Source organism: Xyrauchen texanus, chromosome 14, assembly GCF_025860055.1.
Source record: "Xyrauchen texanus isolate HMW12.3.18 chromosome 14, RBS_HiC_50CHRs, whole genome shotgun sequence".
In the NCBI taxonomy this organism is placed as follows: Eukaryota; Metazoa; Chordata; class Actinopteri; order Cypriniformes; family Catostomidae; genus Xyrauchen; species Xyrauchen texanus.
Window position 1 is genome coordinate 359,369 of NC_068289.1, and position 23,075 is coordinate 382,443.

A 23,075-nucleotide genomic window follows, 5' to 3' on the forward strand; every position below is an offset into this window, starting at 1 on the left:
GCAAGGCCAATATCTTATCAATATTTTATCCCTACAGTACATTAACATGCAAAATCTTTCTGAGAGGTTTCATGACTGAACTGGGACTTTAGTACAGAGCTGTGGGATTACCAACACAATCATCATCTGGGATGAGAAAATGTTTGACGTATGATCTTCACCTGTGGTTATTCTGCCAGGGGACCAGTGTGTACTTAATAAATCCACCCAACATGACCTTGGTATCAGGTGGTTTGCAGATCCTACTTGGTTTGGTATTTTACTATTTTTTATACAGCTTTGAAATACATGCATTTTAAGTGTTATTTAAGAGTCCAAATACTTGTAGGGGCCACTGTATGAAGAGTCTCTGCCTTTAGAAGGCAAAGATAGCTAAAAGTGAAGGTCTCACCTTTTAGTGGCATTCTCCTGGAATGGATAAATGACCTGGCCATTGTGGCACAGCTCGCAGATGAAGCCCTTCTCTCGGCACAGACTGCAGCTGTAGACATGAGTGCTGGCAAACTTGATTACCTTGGAGAGGAAGGGAGCAAGCTTTCCATCTATGACCTGCAGACAAGAGAAAGAAGTTGCAAAAGTGGGGTTACCTTTAAGTCGGCACACATGGAATCTGCACTTTACATTTTTGCTCTGACTTCTGCGGAATGACCTTAAATATAAAAAGGGGCAAAGCAGAGTTGAGAATACTTTATTTATTTGTAGCATAAGTCCATGCAATTATCAAAAGTATCTAATCAACGACATGCAAGGAGCAGGGGATGTGTAAAAGTTGGTAAATTATGCATATTTGAATTCTGCACAAATCTGTGGAGCATTCTGCTGAATTTGGCAGGTGCAGTTTCCGTGCAGGCCCATCTTGGAGAATAGTTAAAGCCTAAAACGGGACCCTAGTGATTCAACTATCAAATGGGCTTGACCAAATGTGTTCAACAGCCATAAGATTAATTCAGTAGCTATGAGAGGAAAATATTCTAACAGTGCATGCTAAAATTACAAAATAATCTCTGTTATCAAATGGGCAGTAATCCTCCTGTTAACAGTTAGACGGGTGAGATTTGAAGTGACTGGACACACACTTAAAAACAGGCTTCAATGAGAGCAAAGGCCAAAAAAAAAAAAAAAAAAAAAAGGCATCACATCAGGAATCCACATGAAAACAAATGAATGCTTAGAGAGTAGGGAGTTGCTTACGGATCGAGGGTGAGGTAATTACTTTTGGGAGACTGCTTGCAAAAAATAATACGTGAATGCCATTTATTGGCCAGAATAGTAAAAAAAACCCAACAGAATGGTCTTTAAAAGTGTTGTACTGAAGAAGGCATATTGTAGGCAGCTGAATGAGGCAGGCGAAGGGGCCTAGACCTCCGGTGCATATTTACCAAAGGGGCAGAGACAAGTGGCTACACCTGGCAGCACTGCAGCACACCAATTAAAGGGTCTGCCAGCATTCTTCAGCCCTTCCACAAGGAGCCAGCCAAAGAATGGCAGAGGAGGAGAGGGTACGGTGGACGTGAGAGAAGAGCTTGGGAGGGTGGGACTGGAGGGCTAAGGGGAAGACAGAATAAAGGAAGGACCACCACAGACTCCCATGATAGACACACACGTGCACTAACATACACAGTGTAAGTGAGGAGAATGGGTTGAAAAGAGGAAGGTTTGTGTGGGAGATAGGAAAGCTAGCCACTACGGTCATGAGTGTTGTGGCCAGAGGAATTTTTTAGTTCAAGGTTTCTGTACCCTGTTCCAAGAGGAGCCCAGTCCTGCACATTTTGTATGTTTCCCTTATCTGACACACCCATTGTAGGTCTTGGAGTCTCTCATTAGTTGTATCAGGTGTGTTAGATAAGGGAAACATAGAACAAGTCCAGGGTCGTGTCTAGAAGGAAACCCTCATCTTGGATAAGTCTTGTGACATTCATACACTGTTTATTTGGAGTCTCACAGAAAACTACCCCTACAACTTCCTCTAAACCTTACGCCTAAACCATAACTCTAACCTAAGTAACAATACATAAGACTTTCCAAGAGGGTTCCCTTCTTGCCTCGACCTTCTTCTAGGATCAGGATTGAGAAACACTGTTTTTAAACTACTATTATTGAGTTTCAATGCATTAATACCAAGGGTTCATACCATGCTACAAAATGTGTTACTTACACTTCGTCAGATGTATTTTGAAATATGTTAAATTAGATTGTTTTTCAACGTTTCATAATTCAGTATTAGATAAGGTTTGGGAAAAATTAATTGCATTCCACCAAAGCATTGCGTAAGCCAAAAGGATGCATGCAGAATGGCTCAGACTCATAATGCTAAAAAACAGTCACTGCCCAATAAACAGATGTGCAACTGTTGGCAAGCTTTCGCAGTATGGGCAACAAGAGAGTCCTTAACCTTCCATCCATCAGGTCTGACCAGCCTGACAGAAGTCTGGAGGCAATGCACTGCCCCTTCCCATGTGGAAGAGTAATATAGCAAGGCATTAAAGAAATGCTGCAAGCCACCAATCAAAGCAGTGGGGTGAGCACACTTGCCCTCCCTTGGTAAAGATGATATATACCCCTCTTGATCAATAGTGGCAGAGTAAGTAATTAAGCATTTCAATAATTTAGCAAGGGCGCTGAAAAACACGAGTTCACTTACACCAGGCTTGATAGGGAGGGACTGTGGAGAACAAGAGGGCCGTTAAAGAGACTGACTGAACGTGAGAACAGCTCGGTGTTGAGAGAACCTGATTTTCGTTTTATATTAGTGGGCCAGGTAAGCAGTTAGGATACCTATTCTTCAAATCTGAATGTTGTTACACAAAATATGGATGTATGTACTACATAGGGCTGGGAGATATATCTGATTAAAAATGTATTAAAAGGGTCTTTTTCCAATCAGAGTGACCATCATTCAATCAACCATCCAAGTAGATTCAAAATGTTTTAAATGTTAGATTTAATACAGTAGAATCTAGTTAAGGCATATTTGCTTGTGCTGTTTTTCACTAAATGAACACAAGGACATCAAGGATGATACTTTGCAATTTTCATTCATGAACCACTATAACAATATGCTATATCATAATAAACAGCAATATTTGCCTAGCAATACAGTATGTTTTAGTAAAACATTTTAATACATGAATATAGCCAAATGGGGAGTGTTCACACAAACGAATCACAGAATCAGTGTTGAATCAATTGATTGAAATGGACAGTTTGAAATGATGATCATAAATGAGCCAGCTCTAACGCTATTAAACAATCTGTCTTATTGCTCTCATACTAGTGAGTCACAAAAGAGGGATCATTAAACACGTTTAATAACATGTTTTTTAGGAAACTTCATGGCAAAATAAAATGTTTGTTAAAATAATCCCAGTTTTCATAATGCCGCCTAATTTTATATCAGCAGCAAATTCACATGGTAAATGGTGTGCACTTATATAGCACCTTTTTAACCTTAACGGTATTCAAAGCGCTGTGACACATTCACCCATACACACACACACACACACACACACACACACACACACACACACACACACACACACACACACACACACACACACCAATGATGGCAGAGCTGCATGTAAGGTGCTAGTCTGCCATTGGGAGCAACTTGGGGTTCAGTGTCTTGCCCAAGGACACTTCAGCATGTGGAGTCATGTGGGCCGGGAATCGAACCGCCAACCCTGTGATTAGTGACCGACTCGCTCTACCAACTGACCCACAGCCGATCCCATATCAACCAGCCATAGTACCAAATATGCTCTCCTTAACATGACCATGTCCCATTAATAGAAAATAAATAAATAAACAAATAAAAACAGAAGCAGACACTGCTTTCTTTGGCCGTGATTCTTACAGGACACTTCCTAAAGTGCATTTAAAGTTGGACAGCTGACTAAAACAGCATCCTTGTGGCTCTTGCAGGGGGCATGGGTGACATTCGCCAAATCAACTCCCCCAAATCCCCCTGCTTTTGCTCCTGTCTTGCATGTGCTTTGTTGTCAACTGCTTAATCCCCTAAAACCACAATTTAGCGCCTACTTTTTCATCCCCTACTCAGCCTTAGCCCTAATGTCCTCGCCTGCTCCATGAAACGGCAGAGAAAGGGCCCAGATTAGACAGATAAAAAGAGTGCGAGCTCTGTTTGGATAACACCCTCCCTGCCAGGGACTTGCAAAACAGGATTACCACCAGCGTGCGAGAGGAAGTGAGAGAGAGCCAGTCAGCCAGCCAGGGTATCGTGTGAGTGTGAGGTGGGCACGAGAGAAATGGTATGAATGTTCAGCCTGTATACAGATGGACATGTGGAATGAGTGATCAGTCCTGGTGTCTTATACCCGTTCTTGATGCACGATAGGACATATTGAAGGTTGTTGTGTCTCAAGGACGTGCACCAGACCGTTTGACTTTAAGCACCTGATTGTAGTAGGCATGTTCATGGGAATCTCAGAACATGAAGCTTTACAGGTGTGCCTCTGAGGATGTTAGATTCAGTATATGTGTACATTCCCCGAAAGCTTCTAAATACACCTTTGAACCCTTTAGTAATTTGCAGATTGTTGGCAAGACTAATGCTGTTGCCTTTGGTACAATGCATACAATACAATTAGCATTTATATGGCACTCTACTTGTTGGCCATCTTGGGGCACTTTCAAAACTTTTTTAACTCTTCCAGTAGCGGTATCGAACAAAAGGCAGTGGCCAAACAAAGGTGGATTCTGGGCAAGACTTATAAAACAAATATGGCCAATGGGGTCGTTTTGTTTACAAAAAGACTAACACTCTGAATTTTTTGTTTTTGTTAGAATAGGGGAGAGGCATTTGGATTTAGCCTATAATGTTTGGAGTCTTGCTGGAGACAGTTCAGCATTCAGTGACCTTGATACAGAAGGAGAGCATTCCAGGACCGGCATTAAGCAGCAACACTACAAGAAAATGGCTCCTTAATAAGGTAAGCCAATTAAGAGGCTGAAAGAGTGAGTAATGTGATGTGAATGGGAAATGCCTCAAATTTGGGCCTTACAGATGCAGTGAAGAAGAGGCTGAGGCACTGAGGGAGGGTATAAAGGCCTTGCAGAAAAAGCGATGAATAAAAGTACACAAGGGGAGGGACAAACTACTGAAAGTACAGAGCCCATTTACGAACCGGTTAGTACTCAGCACTGTGGTTATGTTTCACTTCAAACCTGCGAGAATGAGCCAAATTCTAATGACAAACAGAATTTCTTTTTCCAATTAAACTGACACAGCAGCTCAACACTTTAAATATTCGGTGTTTTCTAAGTGTTTTTAGACACCCCGACAGTGCTCGTTAATATTCTACTCTGTTTTGACACCTGTGGACCCGATACAGAGCTCATGACAGCACTGGGAGTATGAATATTGTGACAGCAACCACCAACCATCCAGAATAAGCATTTTCATTCAAACCATTTTATCACTCTTTTGTGACTTGCTACTTTTATTCATTTATGTACTTTGCTTTACAATCATTTTGTTTTGATAAAAATTTTTTTATTGAAAACAGCTAAGCTGCAAATTGTACAATTATTTGTCATATGAATAAAGCACCTTAAATATGAAACCTGAGAGAGATGAAGAGGAATGAGAGGCTGGCAATGGGATGCTGGGGAAGAACAGAAGGGAAGGGAGGACTGTCACTCTTTGTTTTTCTGCCTGTTGCTTCTGAATGGCAGTAATTAGTTAGCTGGGTGGGGGGACACAAAGGTGGAGAGGGAGCGGGTAAAGGGACTCCAGCCTCCCACTAGGAGACAGAAGGGAGAGGGGATGTGGGACAGGAGAATAGATGTTCTGAAAGCAACAGAACAATAAGGGCAGGGGTCATTTCGAAGAAACAGAAGTGTGACAAAAATTCAGGCACAATAGTATGGGGAAGGGGAAGGAGAGGGTAAATGAGAGCATTGTTTCCTATATCCCTGATATAAACTCATGGCAAACGGTTCGGTTTGTTTTCTGACTAATTGCATCTGTATGATCTGTATGATCTGTGTCAGACAATATTTTGCTTTAAAATATAGACATCGGTCTGATATGGTCTGGAATGTTTTAATGACTGATTCCAACAGAGGCAGATAAAATGCCAGATGACATAGAAACAATCAATTATATAATTATAATATTCTTCAATACAACTATAGAATCTGTAGTATAATATGTGTGCATATGTATAGTAACTCATGAGCCACACACACACAGAGCCCCTCACAGCCACTGCCAGATGAGACTGAGCAGACACACACACATGATAGCTGATGTGTGCTACAGGTGTGTCTATACAATGTGTGTTAACGTGACTGTTTTTTAATATGGTATCAGGGTATCGGGTAGGACGAGGAGGTGTGTAAATCAGGGTTTCCGTTAGCTGGTAATTACTGTTGACCGTTAATATGTCCTCATGTCAAATCCAAACATTGTCGGACACAATGTCCGGTGAAAATATGAACACGACGCTTCAGCAACCCCTTTAGTTGATGCCACAAGTGTACAGTGTGACGGCATGCCAATGATAACAGCGCTTTGCTGCCACGGAGGTTTAAACTTTCCCGAAGCTCGTGTAGTCCTAATCCGTGACTGCAGCGCATTGTATCCCAGACACTGGCAAAAGCAGCCTGCGTTAAGCCCCGTTCACACCGCGAGACAGAGACACGTTCCCATTCATTCTCAATGAGAACACAGCAACTTTCGGTGACACGAGCTGCCGCGGCAGTTGGCGACAGAGATCTCCTCGGAGAGCCACAAGACAAGTTGAGAACATTTAAATGACTTCATGCAAATGACGAGCGACAATCGCGAACGTCAACTAATGCGAGTGAAGACAGCGTAGCTCACGTCATCTGTCCCTTGGCAGACTGGAGACGAGTGCAGGCAAGACGGAGGGGAAGTTTCGGCGTTGTGTTATATAATTCATCTATAACCACATACATGATATAAACGATGTGCGGAAAAGCGTGTCAGAAACGGTCAAGCTACAAAGTCACTGGCGGTGTGAACGGGGCTTTATACCCGTTTCGACTGACTTCACTTTGGCAGCAAAACACTTTTGTGCAATGAAAAATAACAATTTGTTATTTTAATATTTATTAATAGACTAAAAGATGTGGCAAATTGCAGTTCAGTTGTTTTGTTTTGCCCCTATTGTTGGAAGTTATATTTTAAATCAGATGCTAATTCTATGAATGAAAAACAGCGATAATGACACAATTCATTTGACCTGATTGTGTCATTATTAGCCTACATCACTTTATTATTCAGTCCATCACATCCACACCATAAAATAAACACCGAAATGAGATGACTGGATTTCTTCCAATTTGTCAGGCAAACTTTCTCAAAAATTTCTAATGTTTATGGACAGTCAAGATACACTTAAAAATTAAATTAAATGACATTAATACATTTTTAAGTGTGGCCAATTACTTTTTGGGGCCACTTCATGTACGTATGTAGGCCTACACTGATTCTGTGCCAGCAGAATTCCATAGTAAGCTCTACCAATTTCTGTAGAATTCAAAACATGCATGTTTGTTTATTGAATATGTTGAAAATGCTTTAATTCGACCAATAATAATTTATATCAGCTCCACCTATTTAAACCCATTCCGCATGTTTTACCCAAAAATCAGTGCAGAAATTGTGAAAGAGTAGATATTCCATGTGGGTCGATTATATGCATATGTGTGTATAAAGAGGGAGAGAGAGAGAGGGAGAGAGAGAGAAAGGAAACCTTACCTGCTGCAGGTCTGCCAATGAGTAGAGGTGTACATGCTGTAAGAGGTATTCCCTTGGAAAGATTCTTCAGAAACAGCAAGAAAAACAACATCAGCATGAAAAGCATATGAATATTACCTTAAGTCATAACTGAACCTGTACATAAGTGTAAAAAAAGAACTGCTTTAACCTACACACATACACACACAAATTCAGGGGGAACGCTACTATACCGCCATCCTGCCTCTGTATCCATGACAACATGGGTCCAAATTGCTTGGAAATAGGGGTTAATTCAATTGAATTGGAAAAAGGCTGTAAAATAGGCATTTAAAAGCACTACCCCTTATTATGGGTGAAGTGGGGCGGCTCGGTCTCTCTCTCTCTCCCTCTCTCTCTCTCTCTCTCTCTCCATCTAGCAGGCTATTATGGCCCTCTTCACCTCTCTCCTCCCATGAGCCTACTCTCACTCTCTCCTTCTCTTATTCACCCACGCCAGCTCACATTACAAACTCAAGGGCCCACAGAATCATCTGGAAAAGAGGGGATAGGAAAGCAACAGGCATGCTGTGAGAGAGGAGGATATCTGACATTACTGAGAAGAAATCAGAAGAGAAAGAAAGAGAAAAAAAGATACTGTCGAATCTCTGCAGCAATGGTGTAGTTGGTCAAATGTATGTCTGGTAATTGAAGAAAGGTTGCAGGTGTGATTTCCACATAGAGTGAGTCATGAGCCATCGGCATTATGACCATGAGCAGAAACTAAACCACAGTTTAGCACAAAAGGATTGTATCTGTAAAGAGTTCATTGTGTCACAATATCATGTGAAAACAAATTCCACCGGTCTTAGTAGTGGTCCAATATGCTTGTATAATGGCTGCTAAACAGTTTATTTGACTGTTGTCATAACCAGTTTCCTACATTGTGCTAGTTCCTTGCCTCTTGTTGCACTAGATTGTCTCTTTCTTTTCACACACTCAAATAATGTCAGCACAAATCAATATTTCATGTCCATTTATTGATTTATTTGGCAAGTCGCCATGTAATAAGTGGGATAAAATACACAGCCGGTCAATTTCACAACATGAACCCATTCAAGATGATACAAGATTTACTTTGCATCTGGGTTTGATTATCCTGTCCAGGTTTATTTTGTGATAATGACCATCTGACTGAACATTATTCGTTGAATATGAATCGAATAGGGGCGACCTACATGTTCTATCAGTGTACTGTAGGCTCTTAACTGCACCTTCTACCACTCGACCAGTTCCATAACAACTGACCCGACAGAACCACTGATAATGTAGAACTGGACTGTTAAAGTCATCATAACACTGAATCCACTGCACCAACATACTGCCATGGCTAGACTTTCCAGAGTGCCTACTGACCAGGAAATCTTCTCATTTCAGTGGGTAAACATCAGCCATTTAATTACTGAATTCATGTTTTTCAATATATATATTGTCTATATCAAACAGTATACCTCATGGCGAACAGATCAGCTGAATGTAAACAAGTTCACTGAAAATGAGGCAAGACACCACCAGACATCTTCAAAGATATTTACTGCGAACATGGAAGTGTTCGTTCTGAGTTACATGGTTTACGCATTATTTTTTTTCATCAAAAAGTGTCTTTTTCTCACGGTCACTTGCCTGAAGTGCATTCTTCTCTCTCTATCACACACACACAGCGGGTGCGCTGAGAGGGAAGGAGACACTGATGGTTAAAATTACACTGAAGCGCTAGGTTTGTATCTTTGTATGACTACAGAGAGCACATCAATAAGAAAACAGGCATTTTAGAAATACCGGTCTGACTTTTTAAGGACCCTCCGGAGAAAAGGATGTGATATCACCCTTAAACAAGCAGATATAAAAGCTTTTCCTACTAACATTACAACTAGTGGATAGTTTTGCCACGTCCCATGGTGAGCGTTGTGCTACACTGATAAGCTGCACACCAGGACAGGTGAATGCTCATAACGAATATTAAGCATAACAAGCTAATTAAAAGTTAATCATGATTGTCACTAGAGGGCGAAATGCGACTGTCAGACCGAGGTAAAGACAGTTTCAGGTTGGAGATTCGACGGATATTCGCCTGAACTTTTCCTTACGTCCACCAACAACAGATAGGGACCGTCAACATAGTGAAAAATATAATTTTTCCAAATTTCATTAGCTCTTTACCCATTACTCCAAAAACTTTCATAACTGGTTCTAGCTGGGGCCTGGGTAGCTCAACAAGTAAAGACACTGACTACCACACCTGGAGTCACAAGTTTGAATCCAGGGTGTGCTGAGTGACTCCAGTCAGGTCTCCTCATGGGGAAACTAAGGATGCTGCTGGAAGAGGTATTAGGGAGTCCAGTAGGGGGTGCTCACCCTGCAGACTGTGTAGGTCCTTATACCCCAGAATAATGAGGGGGCACTATACTGTAAAAGGGCACTGTCCTTCGGATGAGACGTTAAACTGAAGTCCTGACTCTCTGTGATTAAAAGTCCCAGGACACTTCTCAAAAGGAGTAGGGGTGTAACCCTGATGTCCAGGCCAAATTCCCCCCATTGGCCCTTATCAATCATGGCTTCCTAATAATCCCCATCCATTAATTGACTGTATCTCTCTCCTCTCCACCAATAGCTGGTGTGTGGTGAGTGTACTGGTGCACTTATGGCTGTGGATGCTGCACCCTGGTGCTGTTTGAGGAGAGTCCCAGTTCACTTTGTAAAGTGCTTTGAGTGAAGTGTCAGAAAAGCACTATATAAATGTAACGTTCATTCATTCATTCATTCATTCATTCATTCCTAAGCAACCAATTGGCCCGGTTGCTAGGGTGGGTAGTCACGTTGGGTTAACCTCCTCGTGGTCACCAAAATGTTGTTCTCACTCTCGGTGGGGTGAGTTGTGCGTGGATGCCACGGAGAATAGCGTGAAGCCTCCACACACGCTATGTCTCCATGGAAACGTGCTCAACAAGCCACATGATAAGATGCATGGATTGACGTCTCAGATGCAACTGAGATTTGTCCTCCGCCACCCGGATTGAGACGAGTCATTACGCCACCACGATCTCAGCTCCATGCTAAGAAAGAAAAATATCCTTTCTGAGAATTGATAGACGATCAACTGAGTGTTCGCTGGACGAACAGATAAATTGATTGTAATATTAATTCAGCTACATCAAGTTAATCCTATTAACCGATCCAAATGTTCAGAATTAATTATAACGAGTTATGATTCATTATTCATATTTCCCTTTTAATGATGTGTTGACTGTGGTATATTTCGATGAATAATCTCATCCCTTTTTCTAAAAGATTTAGCTTCAAAGCTGTACCTAAATATGTGTGATATTATTGTCAATAAGCCATGAGAATAATATTACTCCAATAAGTGAATAAATCATAATTCCCTTATAACTAATTCCCTACAGTAGATATTGTGAGCTGATACAACCAGACGTTTGCTGGTGTTGGTTGCTATGGCAACGAAAGTTCAAGGGAAGCCCTAAAGAGACTCTTCAGTGGCAATTTACAGCGCATGCGCAAACTGCTGACGCCATATTGTAAACAAAGTACAGCTAAGCTAACAGCATAACACAACACTGCTAAACTAACCAGTTAGCGAACTTTCATTGAAACCCCTAAATACACTACATACATATACACTCACCTAAAGGATTATTAGGAACACCTGTTCAATTTCTCATTAATGCAATGATCTAATCAACCAATCACATGGCAGTTGCTTCAATGCATTTAGGGGTGTGGTCCTGGTCAAGACAATCTCCTGAACTCCAAACTGAATGTCAGAATGGGAAAGAAAGGTGATTTAAGCAATTTTGAGTGTGGCATGGTTGTTGGTGCCAGACGGCCGGTCTGAGTATTTCACAATCTGCTCAGTTACTGGGATTTTCACGCACAACCATTTCTAGGGTTTACAAAGAATGGTGTGAAAAGGAAAAACATCCAGTATCGCGGCAGTCCTGTGGGCTGAAAATGCCTTGTTGATGCTAGAGGTCAGAGGAGAATGGGCCGACTGATTCAAGCTGATAGAAGAGCAACTTTGCCTGAAATAACCACTCGTTACAACCAAGGTATGCAGCAAAGCATTTGTGAAGCCACAACACGCACAACCTTGAGGCGGATGGGCTACAACAGCAGAAGACCCCACCGGGTACCACTCATCTCCACTACAAATAGGAAAAAGAGGCTACAATTTGCAAGAGCTCACCAAAATTGGACAGTTGAAGACTGGAAAAATGTTGCCTGGTCTGATGAGTCTCGATTTCTGTTGAGACATTCAGATGGTAGAGTCAGAATTTGGCATAAACAGAATGAGAACATGGATCCATCATGCCTTGTTACCACTGTGCAGGCTGGTGGTGGTGGTGTAATGGTGTGGGGGATGTTTTCTTGGCACACTTTAGGCCCCTTAGTGCCAATTGGGCATCGTTTAAATGCCACGGCCTACCTGAGCATTGTTTCTGACCATGTCCATCCCTTTATGGCCACCATGTACCCATCCTCTGATGGCTACTTCCAGCAGGATAATGCACCATGTCACAAAGCTCGAATCATTTCAAATTGGTGTCTTGAACATGACAATGAGTTCACTGTACTAAAATGGCCCCCACAGTCATCAGATCTCAACCCAATAGAGCATCTTTGGGATGTGGTGGAACGGGAGCTTCGTGCCCTGGATGTGCATCCCACAAATCTCCATCAACTGCAAGATGCTATCCAATCAATATGGGCCAACATTTCTAAAGAATGCTTTCAGTATCTTGTTGAATCAATGCCACGTAGAATTAAGGCAGTTCTGAAGGCGAAAGGGGGTCAAACACAGTATTAGTATGTGTTCCTAATAATCCTTTAGGTGAGTGTATATATATATATATATATTCATTGCAGATGCATCTAATAATGAACTCAAATGGGGTATCCCTAACACAAGAGAAGCATTCCCATGTTATAAAGCTGTCTAATTCAACAGGATCTTCTTTTTCTTTACCTAAAGAGGCCTAATAATTGGACTGCTGAAGCAGTTTAGTACTGGAAACCAGTGACACTTCTCAGTGCATCTTCACTCCTGCCAACTCACAGTTCCTCTGGAATTTGAGAAAGCATTGCTGGCCACAAATGTAGCTAAGAGACAGCAGAGTGGCATTCTGTAAAAGCCGTAGATGCTGGGTAGGTTTGAGCTGTAATGGAGTAAATTTAGGGATATTATGTAAACGGAGGCACATACTGTATGATTTTAAACAGCATTATGTTTATTAAGACATTTGTATTGATGCATGTGGGCCATCATGAGTTTCTGGACATTAGAGGTGGGGGAAATTCAAAGAATTGTGGTATTGTACCTCAAGATACTGTATTTACTTTTTATCACCAATAATTTTTTTCTCACTTACTCTAATATTTCGTTGGGCCGCCTTCAGCTTTGATTACGGCTCCTATTCGTTGTGGCATTGTTTCTATAACCTTATGCATGTCACAACATTTATTTCTATCCAGAGTTGCATTAATGTTTGGCCGAGATCTTATATTGATGATGGGAGAGTCGAACCACTCTGTAAAGTCTTCTTCAGCACATCCCAAAGACTTTCAAAGGTGTTAAGGTCAGGACTCTAGTTCATGTGTTAAAGTTATTTCTCATGCTCCCTGAACCACTCTTTCACAATTTGAGCCTGATGAATTTTGGCATTGTCGTTCTGGAATATACCCGTGCCATCAGGGAAGAAAAAAATCCATTGATGGGATAACCTGATCATTCAGTACATTCAGGTAGTCACCTGACTTCATTTTATTGCATCATAATGATGCTGAGCCTCGACCTGACCAACTGAAGCAACCCCAGATCATAACCCTTCCTCCAGAGGCTGGTACAGTGGGCACTACACAAGGTGGTGCATCACTTCATGCGCTTACCTTCTTACCCTGACGCCTGATCACTTTGGAATAGGGTAAATCTGGACTCATCATACCACAGGACCTTTTTCCATAGCTCCAAGGTCCAATCTTTATGCTGCCTAGCATATTTAAGTCCTTTTTTCCGATTAGCTCTCTAACAAGTGGCTTTCTTGTGGCCACACAGATGTTTAGTACCACTCCTGTAAGTTCTCGTCACATTGTGTGTGTGTGTGAAAACGTTCTTACTTTCACTATTAAACATTGCCGTGATGTGACTTCTAGTGTTTTAGTGATCTCCGATCATGATCATTCAAGATTTGTTTCTGACCACATTTCTTCTGTGAAGCTGATGGTTAACCACTATCCTTCAGGTTTTAATGATGCGTTGGACAGTTCTTAACCCAAGTCCAGTGATTTCAGCAATCTCCTTTTTTCTGTTTAATGCAGGCCAATAATTTGCCCCTTCTGAAACACAGAAGCATCTTTTCCACGACCACAAGATACGTCTTCCTACATGGTTGTGTAAGAAATGAGAAGCTACACACTGCATCAGATAGGGTTAAAGGAATTGTTGCCAGCTGAAACACTGCAATAATGATCCAATCATAGACTCTTTATTATCTGCTTATTTAAATCCAAACAGCGGCTTTCTTTTGGCCAGGCAGTGTATTATCCACCATATTCAGAGCAAGTGTGCGAGAAGACAAAATGCACAACTGCATGGGGTTTCATTTAATGATAAACAAGCTGAAACAAAGGTATGCAACTGCCACTGTTGTGGTTTTATTTTTATTTTATTTTTATTAATGTGTCTATGCTAATTCTATGGCTTTACACTAGAGTACAGCAGAAAGTTATTTTCTGCATTTGTTGCACAAAGTTTCCAAAGACGATGAACAAGAAATGAGCAAGTAAAAGATTGCAATATTATCTTATCACAACTCGATATCCATTTATCATCATATCCCCATGTCCCTACTGATTCCCATCCCTACTGGACATCACCTCTGTCTTTTGCTTGGGGTTTATGGTGGAGCTCCGTTTTTCTCGTTCACTGCATTAATCTCATTGCTGGCACAAGAAAAGCATGGTGTTACTCCAGACAGTCCCATTCACAGCTGTCTCCCAGGCCTCATTAGGCTGAGACATCATTACTGCAGTAATCTAGGTCTAAACTGAGGCACGGTGGCAGGGGGTGGGATGTTTACTAAGCTGGGGATGAATTTGCTTTTCAGTTGTTTATGGAAAACTTAAGGGTCAACAGACTGCAGCAGGTGTCATTAGTACAAGAAGAGCTGAAGTAAGCTGCTTTGTTACTATGTGTTTGACATATGGCATGTCACAAATGCTACTTTATCAAGAGCTGTGAAGAGTTATCTGAGGTTTAAGAAATGGACACTAACAACCAAAGAGGGAGTGAGAATGTGTTTCCTTGAAATGGCCGTGGTGTACTGTTCTTAGAGATAGGAGTGCTTTGTGTTCCAAGTGCCACTGAAGTGTTTTCAGATCACTTTTTACGTGACAGAGGAACCAAAGCCTAATAAAAGGGTCTGGAACCCACAGTGAGGTATTACAGAGGTATCTTAGGAAGACTGACAAAGGAGAGATATTACATTGACAAGATTCCACGGTCTCATGCGTTATACCCGGTATGACAAGATGAAATCCAAACGTAATCCTTGTGGATGTGTTGTTGTGCTTATTTGGCTGGCTTTGTCAAGCTTGTAGGACGGTGTGTGAAAAGAAATCTGGATCTCGCTCTCATTAGACTCATCATTCTGGCTGTTCGTTTACCTCTGGCCATGGTGAGACATACATCTCATACGTACATCTCTGCTCGTGGCAGAGCTCAATCTCTGGATCTTTTGTCCTTTCTCAGGGTGAATATAAACTCCTCAGAGGAGTGTCTGCAGTGGTGGTAACCACAAGATATGGGGCTTGTTGTCAAGCAGAAGAGTGCCAAATGCAGCCACTGTTATCAGTGTGTGGCGTGTACATAACCATCAACATAATGGCAATGTTGATTTTTCCTGCTGAGCGTTTTGGCTAATGCTTCTGTTAAAAAGGGAGTATTTCTGGTCAAATTTAAGGTTTCATTTTGGTTGAATACAGTTTGGTGTAATGTTACCAATTTGTTGTGCTTGTCTTACAAACACACAAGTTTGAAGGACCTCTGAAGCCTTTGTATTTGAAGTGTTATTAAACTGCATGTCAAAGTTTGTGTGAATAACTAAATGAAATATAAATGTAGTCAGTGCAACGCAAAGTAAAATAAAAATGCTGTCATTATGCTAACATTAATGTCATAAGGGTGTGATGGTGGCATAGTGGGCTAAAGCACTAAACTGGTAATCAGAAGGTTGCTGGTTCGACCCCCACAGCCACCACCATTGTGTCCTTGAGTAAGACACTTAACTCCAGGTTGCTCCAGGGGGATTGTCCCTGTAATAAGTGCACTGTATAATACATTGGTACTCAGAAGGTTGCTGGTTCGATCCCCACAGTCACCACCATTCTCTTTGAGTAAGACACTTAACTCCAGGTTGCTCCGGGGGGATTGTCCCTGTAATAAGTGCTCTGTATAATACATTGGTACTCAGAAGGTTGCTGGTTCGACCCCCACAGCCACCACCATTGTGTCCTTGAGTTAGACACTTAACTCCAGGTTGTTCCGGGGGGATTGTCCCTGTAATAAGTGCACTGTAAGACACTTTGGATAAAAGCACCAAATGCATACATGTAAATGTAATGTGATTACATAATAAAATAATTTTCAGTTTTGGATGAAATTTAAGATGCAAGTGCATGAGTGTGTGGGTTCCCCCTGCGGATCGTGGAGGTGCATTAGATCAGGCTCAACAGTGTAAGCTGTTATGTGGTTTAGTGTAAACACTGGTGGGCCTCTTCAGACCCGCTGATGAGCGTCAGGCCGGGCGATGGATGGCTAAGGTAATATTTTAGTGCCACCGCCCTCATCAATCCTGCACTGTTTGGAAAAGCAGCACATTAGCTGATGCCTGCTAATAGCCTGGCCATAAACACCAGCCCGCTACACTGCCTCGTGCTAGGGTAACTACTGCTGCACCCTGTAAACACAGTGGCCAGATAAAGTCACCTCTCAGTAGGCAGCTGGGAGAGCTCCAAGGAGATGGACCTTGTAGAGAATTTTCAGTTCAAGCCCTCATGTCTGCACTTCAAACGGCCATCCTGGTCCTACGTCACCATGGAGTTCAAAGGAGCAAATACATAGGAAAGGGTACAGACCCATTCAATAATTCAGTGATTCAAACAACAAACGGTGTTCTGAACGTGTAGGGATGGGTCCATTAACAACACGATTAAGTCAACATCTGAAGTTTCTTTTATTTCCTCAAACGTTTTTAGCATGTTACTTGATTTCAATAGAGAAGAGAATAAGATGGAAATGTATTTAGCACAAAAACACGTGATTCCCGATAGGAGAAACTATTTCATGGGCCCTAGATTTTCTGAAATTTAAGAAAAATATCTCAATCTGTTCCCTTTGCTAGGTTTTCTGTGCTCAACTGCAGCTTTTCTCTTAAAGGGATAGTTCACCTAAAAGAGAAAATTCTGTCATTATTTACTCATCTTAATGTCGTTTCAAAATCCTGTATGGCTTTCTCTCTTCTGTGGAACACAAAAGGAGATTTTAGGCAGAATGTTAGGGACTGACAGCCTCAGTCACCATTCACTTCCATTGCATCTTTTGTCCTTACTGCCCAATATCTTGTGTTCCACCACAGATAGAAAGTCATGACCATGATGGGGGGAAAATGATGAGAGAATTTACATTTTTGGGTGAACTGTCCCTTTTAAGAAGACTTTTATCTTACAAAACATCCACTAAGCCCTTAAATCAGTAATATATGATGTTTTTTGATAATTAAATGTCAATATATTAAGGGAACCGTTTGTTTAAGGAAAGACACTGATAGCTTTCCATTATGTGACATTTTATCACAGAGCTGTACAAGCTTTCTTCTCTCATGGTGTGAATGTTTAAGAGAGCAGGAGCAATCTCATGCTTGAAGCATTCATCACCTAGACAAGCCTTTTAGAGACCTTTGCATAACACGGTTCCTTCACATTCCCACTGAACCTGCCCTTAAAAATCTGCTGAATGAATCTTATTTGCATTCCCAGCAACTAAATGTATTCCTTGTAATGGCGTTCAAAGAATCGTCATGGTTCTAAAGGTGACAAACATGGTGTGTCAGTGCTAAGTACTATATTTATATACACATTGGCAGCACAATACACCAGTTGTGGCCAGCAGCAGGAAGCCGGCAGTGTGAAAGATATATCAGGCCCCTTGCAAATGTTTATTACAATAACACACCAGAAATGAAATTGATAATGCAGCTGTTACTTTCATGAAGCCAGTGCAGCGATTACAAGGAGTTACTCGGAAGGCACTAATAATTCAAATCAAATGATCATGGTTGATTTCCTGTTTGGAAACTTTTCCACAAATCTGCAATGCTGAAAGAAAACAAAGCGCTCTAATCAGAATGAACTGGGATATGTTCAAACACTCATGCACTCATATCAATGAACTTTCTGCCGGCAAAGTGTCCAGTTATCCTTCTGAAGATAAGTTATCTTACTGAATTCCTTATGCTACCAATTGTTATGATGCCTTTGACAGCAATAAAATGTGTAAATAATTAGCACATCTCTCACACATAGGTCAAACAACAGGTCGCATCCTCCACAGTCTCCCCAGTGAGTTTGGCTCTAGCTCGATGTTTGTTTGTTTTATATATAAATGAAAGACAGTAACTTGGGTATTTGTAGATGATTATGTTATAGTAAGCACTTTTTAAGTTTTGAGAAACAAACCACTTTCACAAGGGTCGGATTAGTTTGACCGATACCTCTCTGAACTAGCCACTTGATGATCATCTGCCAGGAGGTTAAAAATTATTATAAAATGTAAGCCACATCTCCCTACCCGCTGTCTTTATTATTTTCAGCTTTTTTTCCTTTGTAAATTTGTGCAAATAAGCGCAAAAATGGGCGAGAGCCGTTCTTTCATGTTTGTTGACAGCGAGTTTGTGAATCCATTTTGTTATTGTAATTATAAGAGGCATTTTGGGTGATCAGTTTGAAAAGGGGCAATGCTAAAGACAGTTGTGATGGTGCTTTTGTTGTTGCCGGTGACGTGTGGATTTAAGAGGAAATAAGCATATGTTCTGAAAAAGAAAAAGCATAAACATGCACAATAGAGACACGTTAGCGTATAATTAAGAGAAACTGTGCGCCGGTTTTTAAAGCTTTCTTTATGTTCTACTTTTTTTTACACTCTTGATCGGATCACCCAAAACGCATCTTAATACCAGGAGAACACAGACTCGGATGGGGATGAACAGTAGTGTAGTTGATACTCTCAGTATAGTGTGCGGATCAGCACAGCAAAAACAACAAGACTGTGAGTCGCAGGGTGCAGCAGTGTGCGCCCGGCTTAATTCTTGCAGAGAACTGCCAACTTACTTACACTGACATGTAATATAACCAACCACAGTTGTTTCTTATGTGCACTGCAAAAACATTTGCTTTTCCAAGTACATTTATTTTGTTTTCAATGATGTTTAGATATTTTTACTGAGAACAAGACAAAAATACTTATTAAGGACGGTTGATCCATGAACATTGTAACCAAATCACATTTAAACTGCTTTCCTCTTAATTTATCCACTCAGGCTTGATTGAACCCAACGTGCTCTCCGTCATCACTCACCTGCGACGGAGGTCTTCTGCCACTGTGGCACGGCAGTTGAAGAGGTAAGCTCGGAGAGACTGGAGCTGCTGTCTCAACTTGAGAACCGCCGCCAGCGCCTCACAATGCTCATACAGACACGGGTTCAACTGCTGGACGTCTAACAAGGGCTCCTCGTAAACAAACTCCAAAAACTCCTTAGCTTGTTTCGACACCTGAGAGACACAAACAACGTGGTTAATCATTTTAAGAGGCTCAAAACTCAAGCTGTTGTTGCAGAATCTGTTTGACTTCAGAGTAAATAAATGGTGGTTGTTATTAAAGTTTGAAAAGGACTCCAAAGCAGTTTGCAATTGGAAAGAAAGCAATTATTCTGCTTTTCCATTTTCCATATTTACCACTTTCTCCAGACATTTAGCAGATTTAGTAACCCAGAGACATTTTGCATTCCTTACACTTCTGTTGTGGCCTTCCCAATGATGAATGATATTGAAGATACGACTTTAGTCTTTACACATACGTACCTTGTGTTTGTTAGTGTCCCAGTTATGCAGTAGACGAGCAGGTATGAGGAAGAGGCTGTCCTGATGACAGCTAGGACAGTAGTACCAGCCACTGTAAGAACAAACTTTGGCCTTGCCCCGTGACAGACCCACTGGCCTCTGACATCCTAAATGGAAAAAATAAACCAACAATAAAAAGGAAGTAACCTCACCTACAAACAAATCAAACCTGGACAGGAGATATCAAGTCCATCATTAGCAATTGCCAAACCGCACACACGCACGTGCTAATGATAACATTAATAATCACCTTATCTACAGATGAGGGCTCAGTCCTTTTAACATTTGACAATCATTAGTGGAAGGGGATGAAGTTATTGTATGTTGTGCTAACATGTCAAAGTTTATGACACAACCCTGGTTAAACATAGATAAAGCATTACACCTACGACCCAAAAGATTTATATGCACAAAATCACTGATAAAGCAACTGACTGAATCCCTGATAAAAACTCAACAGGAACAATCCAAATGCCTCTTAGAACAAAACCGTAAAATACTGAGCCCATTTAATACTAGAGTTGTCTCCTGAAAGTGCTTTGCTTTGTCTTGTAAACGTCTTCTTAAGTTGTCTTCAAACAGCAGAGGCCCTCCAGCAAAGAGCTTATCCCAAAGGAACCAAAACAGGTGATTGTGAACATGGCAGGTGTCCCTTATCCTAACAATCTGAGAGAACCAGAGCCGGGACAGCGAGGAGGTAAAACATAAAAATAAAAGGAGAGAATAAAGGGAACAGGCACAGACAGATATGGACTTGCACAATCTTTTCTGTGGAGCGTAGCGTCAGCTATACACTTCATAGGGAGAGGAAGAAATGTGGATGAGATTTGAGGTAGGATAGAGAGGACAAAAACAAGCCAGAAAACACAGTCTCCAAAAGAGGGAGGCAGAATGTTATCGGTACGGATAGGGACACTGATTACAGTGTGTACAGAGAATGGGTTAGGTCTATTTTGGATGAATTGTTAGCTGGCTTAAGGGCTAAAAAATATGATGAAAGACTTGCATCTCTGTAAGCACAATTACACTACATTTACTCACCCTCATTTTGTTTACTTTCCTTCGCTGAACACATTTTTGGTAGAATGTTTATGCTGCTGGGTACAGATGCTGTCAAGCACCAATAATTAAAAAGAAGCACCATTAAGTTTCATAAAAGTGATCCATATGACTCGTGCATTTTAATCCAGGTTTTCTGAAGCCATACAATAGTTTACGAGAAGAATAATTTTTTGTAAGAATTTCAGCTCGCTTCACCATTGCTCCCAAATCTCATTTGTTGCATTAGTATTGTAAATATCCAAATATGGCACATTGAGACAGGTTTGATGGCAATGACACCAAATTATATCGGCTTTCAAGTGTCTCAAAAAGTTTCATTTTTGTTTTCATTCACATTCATTCCACTGAAGAAAGTCAGATTTTTGTACATTTTGGAACGACAAGAGGGTGAGTAAATTAGATGTGTATCTTACGGTGAAGTTTCGTTTTAACAGTGCATTACTCCGGGAGTCGCGTGGCACCATGCGATGGTCGGACATGTGAACGGCGAGCTCTGCGCACTTTGCGAGTTTTAATACTTTTTATGTCATAAACCGGTGAGATTCGATACACTCTGATTCTTGGAGGGAGGGTGACAAGCCCCGATCAATTCTGGCCAAATTTCTGTGATCATCCTATAAAAATCTCGTGTTATGTGAGGCAAGTAAAGGAAGGCTTTCTTGGAAGAACCACAACATTTTCTTGCTCCCAGACTTTGCGAATTCGACAAGAGCAAAACGTGATCGATTCAAGGAATGCAAGAAACTCACATCAACGGAAGGTCGCTTTTGCTCTGATGTTCCCGTCCAAACTGAGAATAGATCCGAAGGATGGCCGCAAAATATTTACATGCCCACAGCAAGCACTGTCCTTCATAAAGTCAATGAAATGAGTAAGTCATTGTGCGATGCTCTCGATGCGAGTGGGTCTGACTCACTGAACATTCACTTGTCTGTCTGAGCACCTTTTTTATTTCTTTGTGCTGTTCTGTCTAGCGGCTGGAGTTTGTTTTGTGGATGAGCACACCTTCAGAACAGTTATGTGGATGAATCTGTTTTATAGATTATATTCTGTTGTGTAATTCTGTCTCACAAAATTTGTATAGAAACACCGGACTTGAGCAATCCGATGGCAAAGTTGTCGCGGGGGCTCTCGTAGGCGTACATGGACTGTTTGAGTTTAGAGGGGTGGACGCCGGTTGGCGCTGTCATGTGTGGGTTAATGTGCATGTTTTTCTTTTTTATGTTTGTTTGGTTTTGGGGGAAGTTCGGGGTTTGATTGTTGTTCTAATGTAAGAATGTTGTCGTTAAAATGTTATTTTTGCCACACAATCAATTTTTTCTAATATGTCAAAATGTCAAATGTTAATATGAGTGTCTCTCTCCACGTGGAATGTGAATGGGTTTGGACACCCCATAAAAAGGAAGGTAGGTTATTTCTTTTCTTTAAATGTAAGAAATATGATATAGTGTTTCTTCAAGAAACGAATCTTTCCCTGCAGCAAGCTGAAACATTTGGGAAGATATGTGGTGGTCATGTTTTCCTTAGCGCTGGCAAGTAAACATCTACAATTCAAAAGTCTCAAACAGATTAAAGACAAATTAGGAGAAATCATTATTGTTCTAGCAGAAATTCAGGGGCAAAGGTTAATTCTGGCTAATATTTACACACCTAACGCTGATGTTCATACAGTCACACAGTCCATAAGATTTATTGTAGTCCCTCATTTCATCAGTTGTTCATTTGGAAACCTCTAATTCTCAGATCTTGCCCTGCTGAGTTTAGAAGTGTTGCCACAAAAAGAGAAAAATAAATCATTTAGTTGGTGCTTTAATGTTTCCCTTTTGCAAAATCCTGAATTTCAACAAATGTTAAAGACTGAAATCAATGTTTATATGGAGACCAACTGGCCCTCAGTATCCTCTGTGGGCGTGGCTTGGGAGGCACTTAAGGGGTTCTTAGGGGCCGGATCATACAGTACGCCTCATTCACCAAAAAAATCCAAAGCATGAGAACTCGTAGATTTGGAAGGGAATATTAAAAGTGCCGAGGCAGAGCTGAAGTGCCAAATGTCTTCTGA

At 41.1% G+C, this 23,075-nt stretch overlaps 1 protein-coding gene across 2 annotated transcripts in view; it reads right to left on the bottom strand.

The window, feature by feature from the left end:
- The window catches only part of LOC127654661 (pleckstrin homology domain-containing family M member 3-like), a 49,420-nt gene that overhangs the window by 6,473 nt on the left and 19,872 nt on the right, over positions 1–23,075 (bottom strand). The window contains exons 5-8 of one of the 2 annotated variants that reach the window (XM_052141911.1): positions 19,916–20,061; positions 19,413–19,606; positions 7,748–7,811; positions 392–549 (exon numbers count right to left, since the gene is read on the bottom strand). In XM_052141911.1, the coding sequence (XP_051997871.1) occupies positions 392–549; positions 7,748–7,811; positions 19,413–19,606; positions 19,916–20,061 (562 nt within the window). Of the gene's footprint in view, positions 1–391; positions 550–7,747; positions 7,812–19,412; positions 19,607–19,915; positions 20,062–23,075 lie in introns of those variants that run through there. The other variant, XM_052141912.1, reaches the window with a different exon arrangement.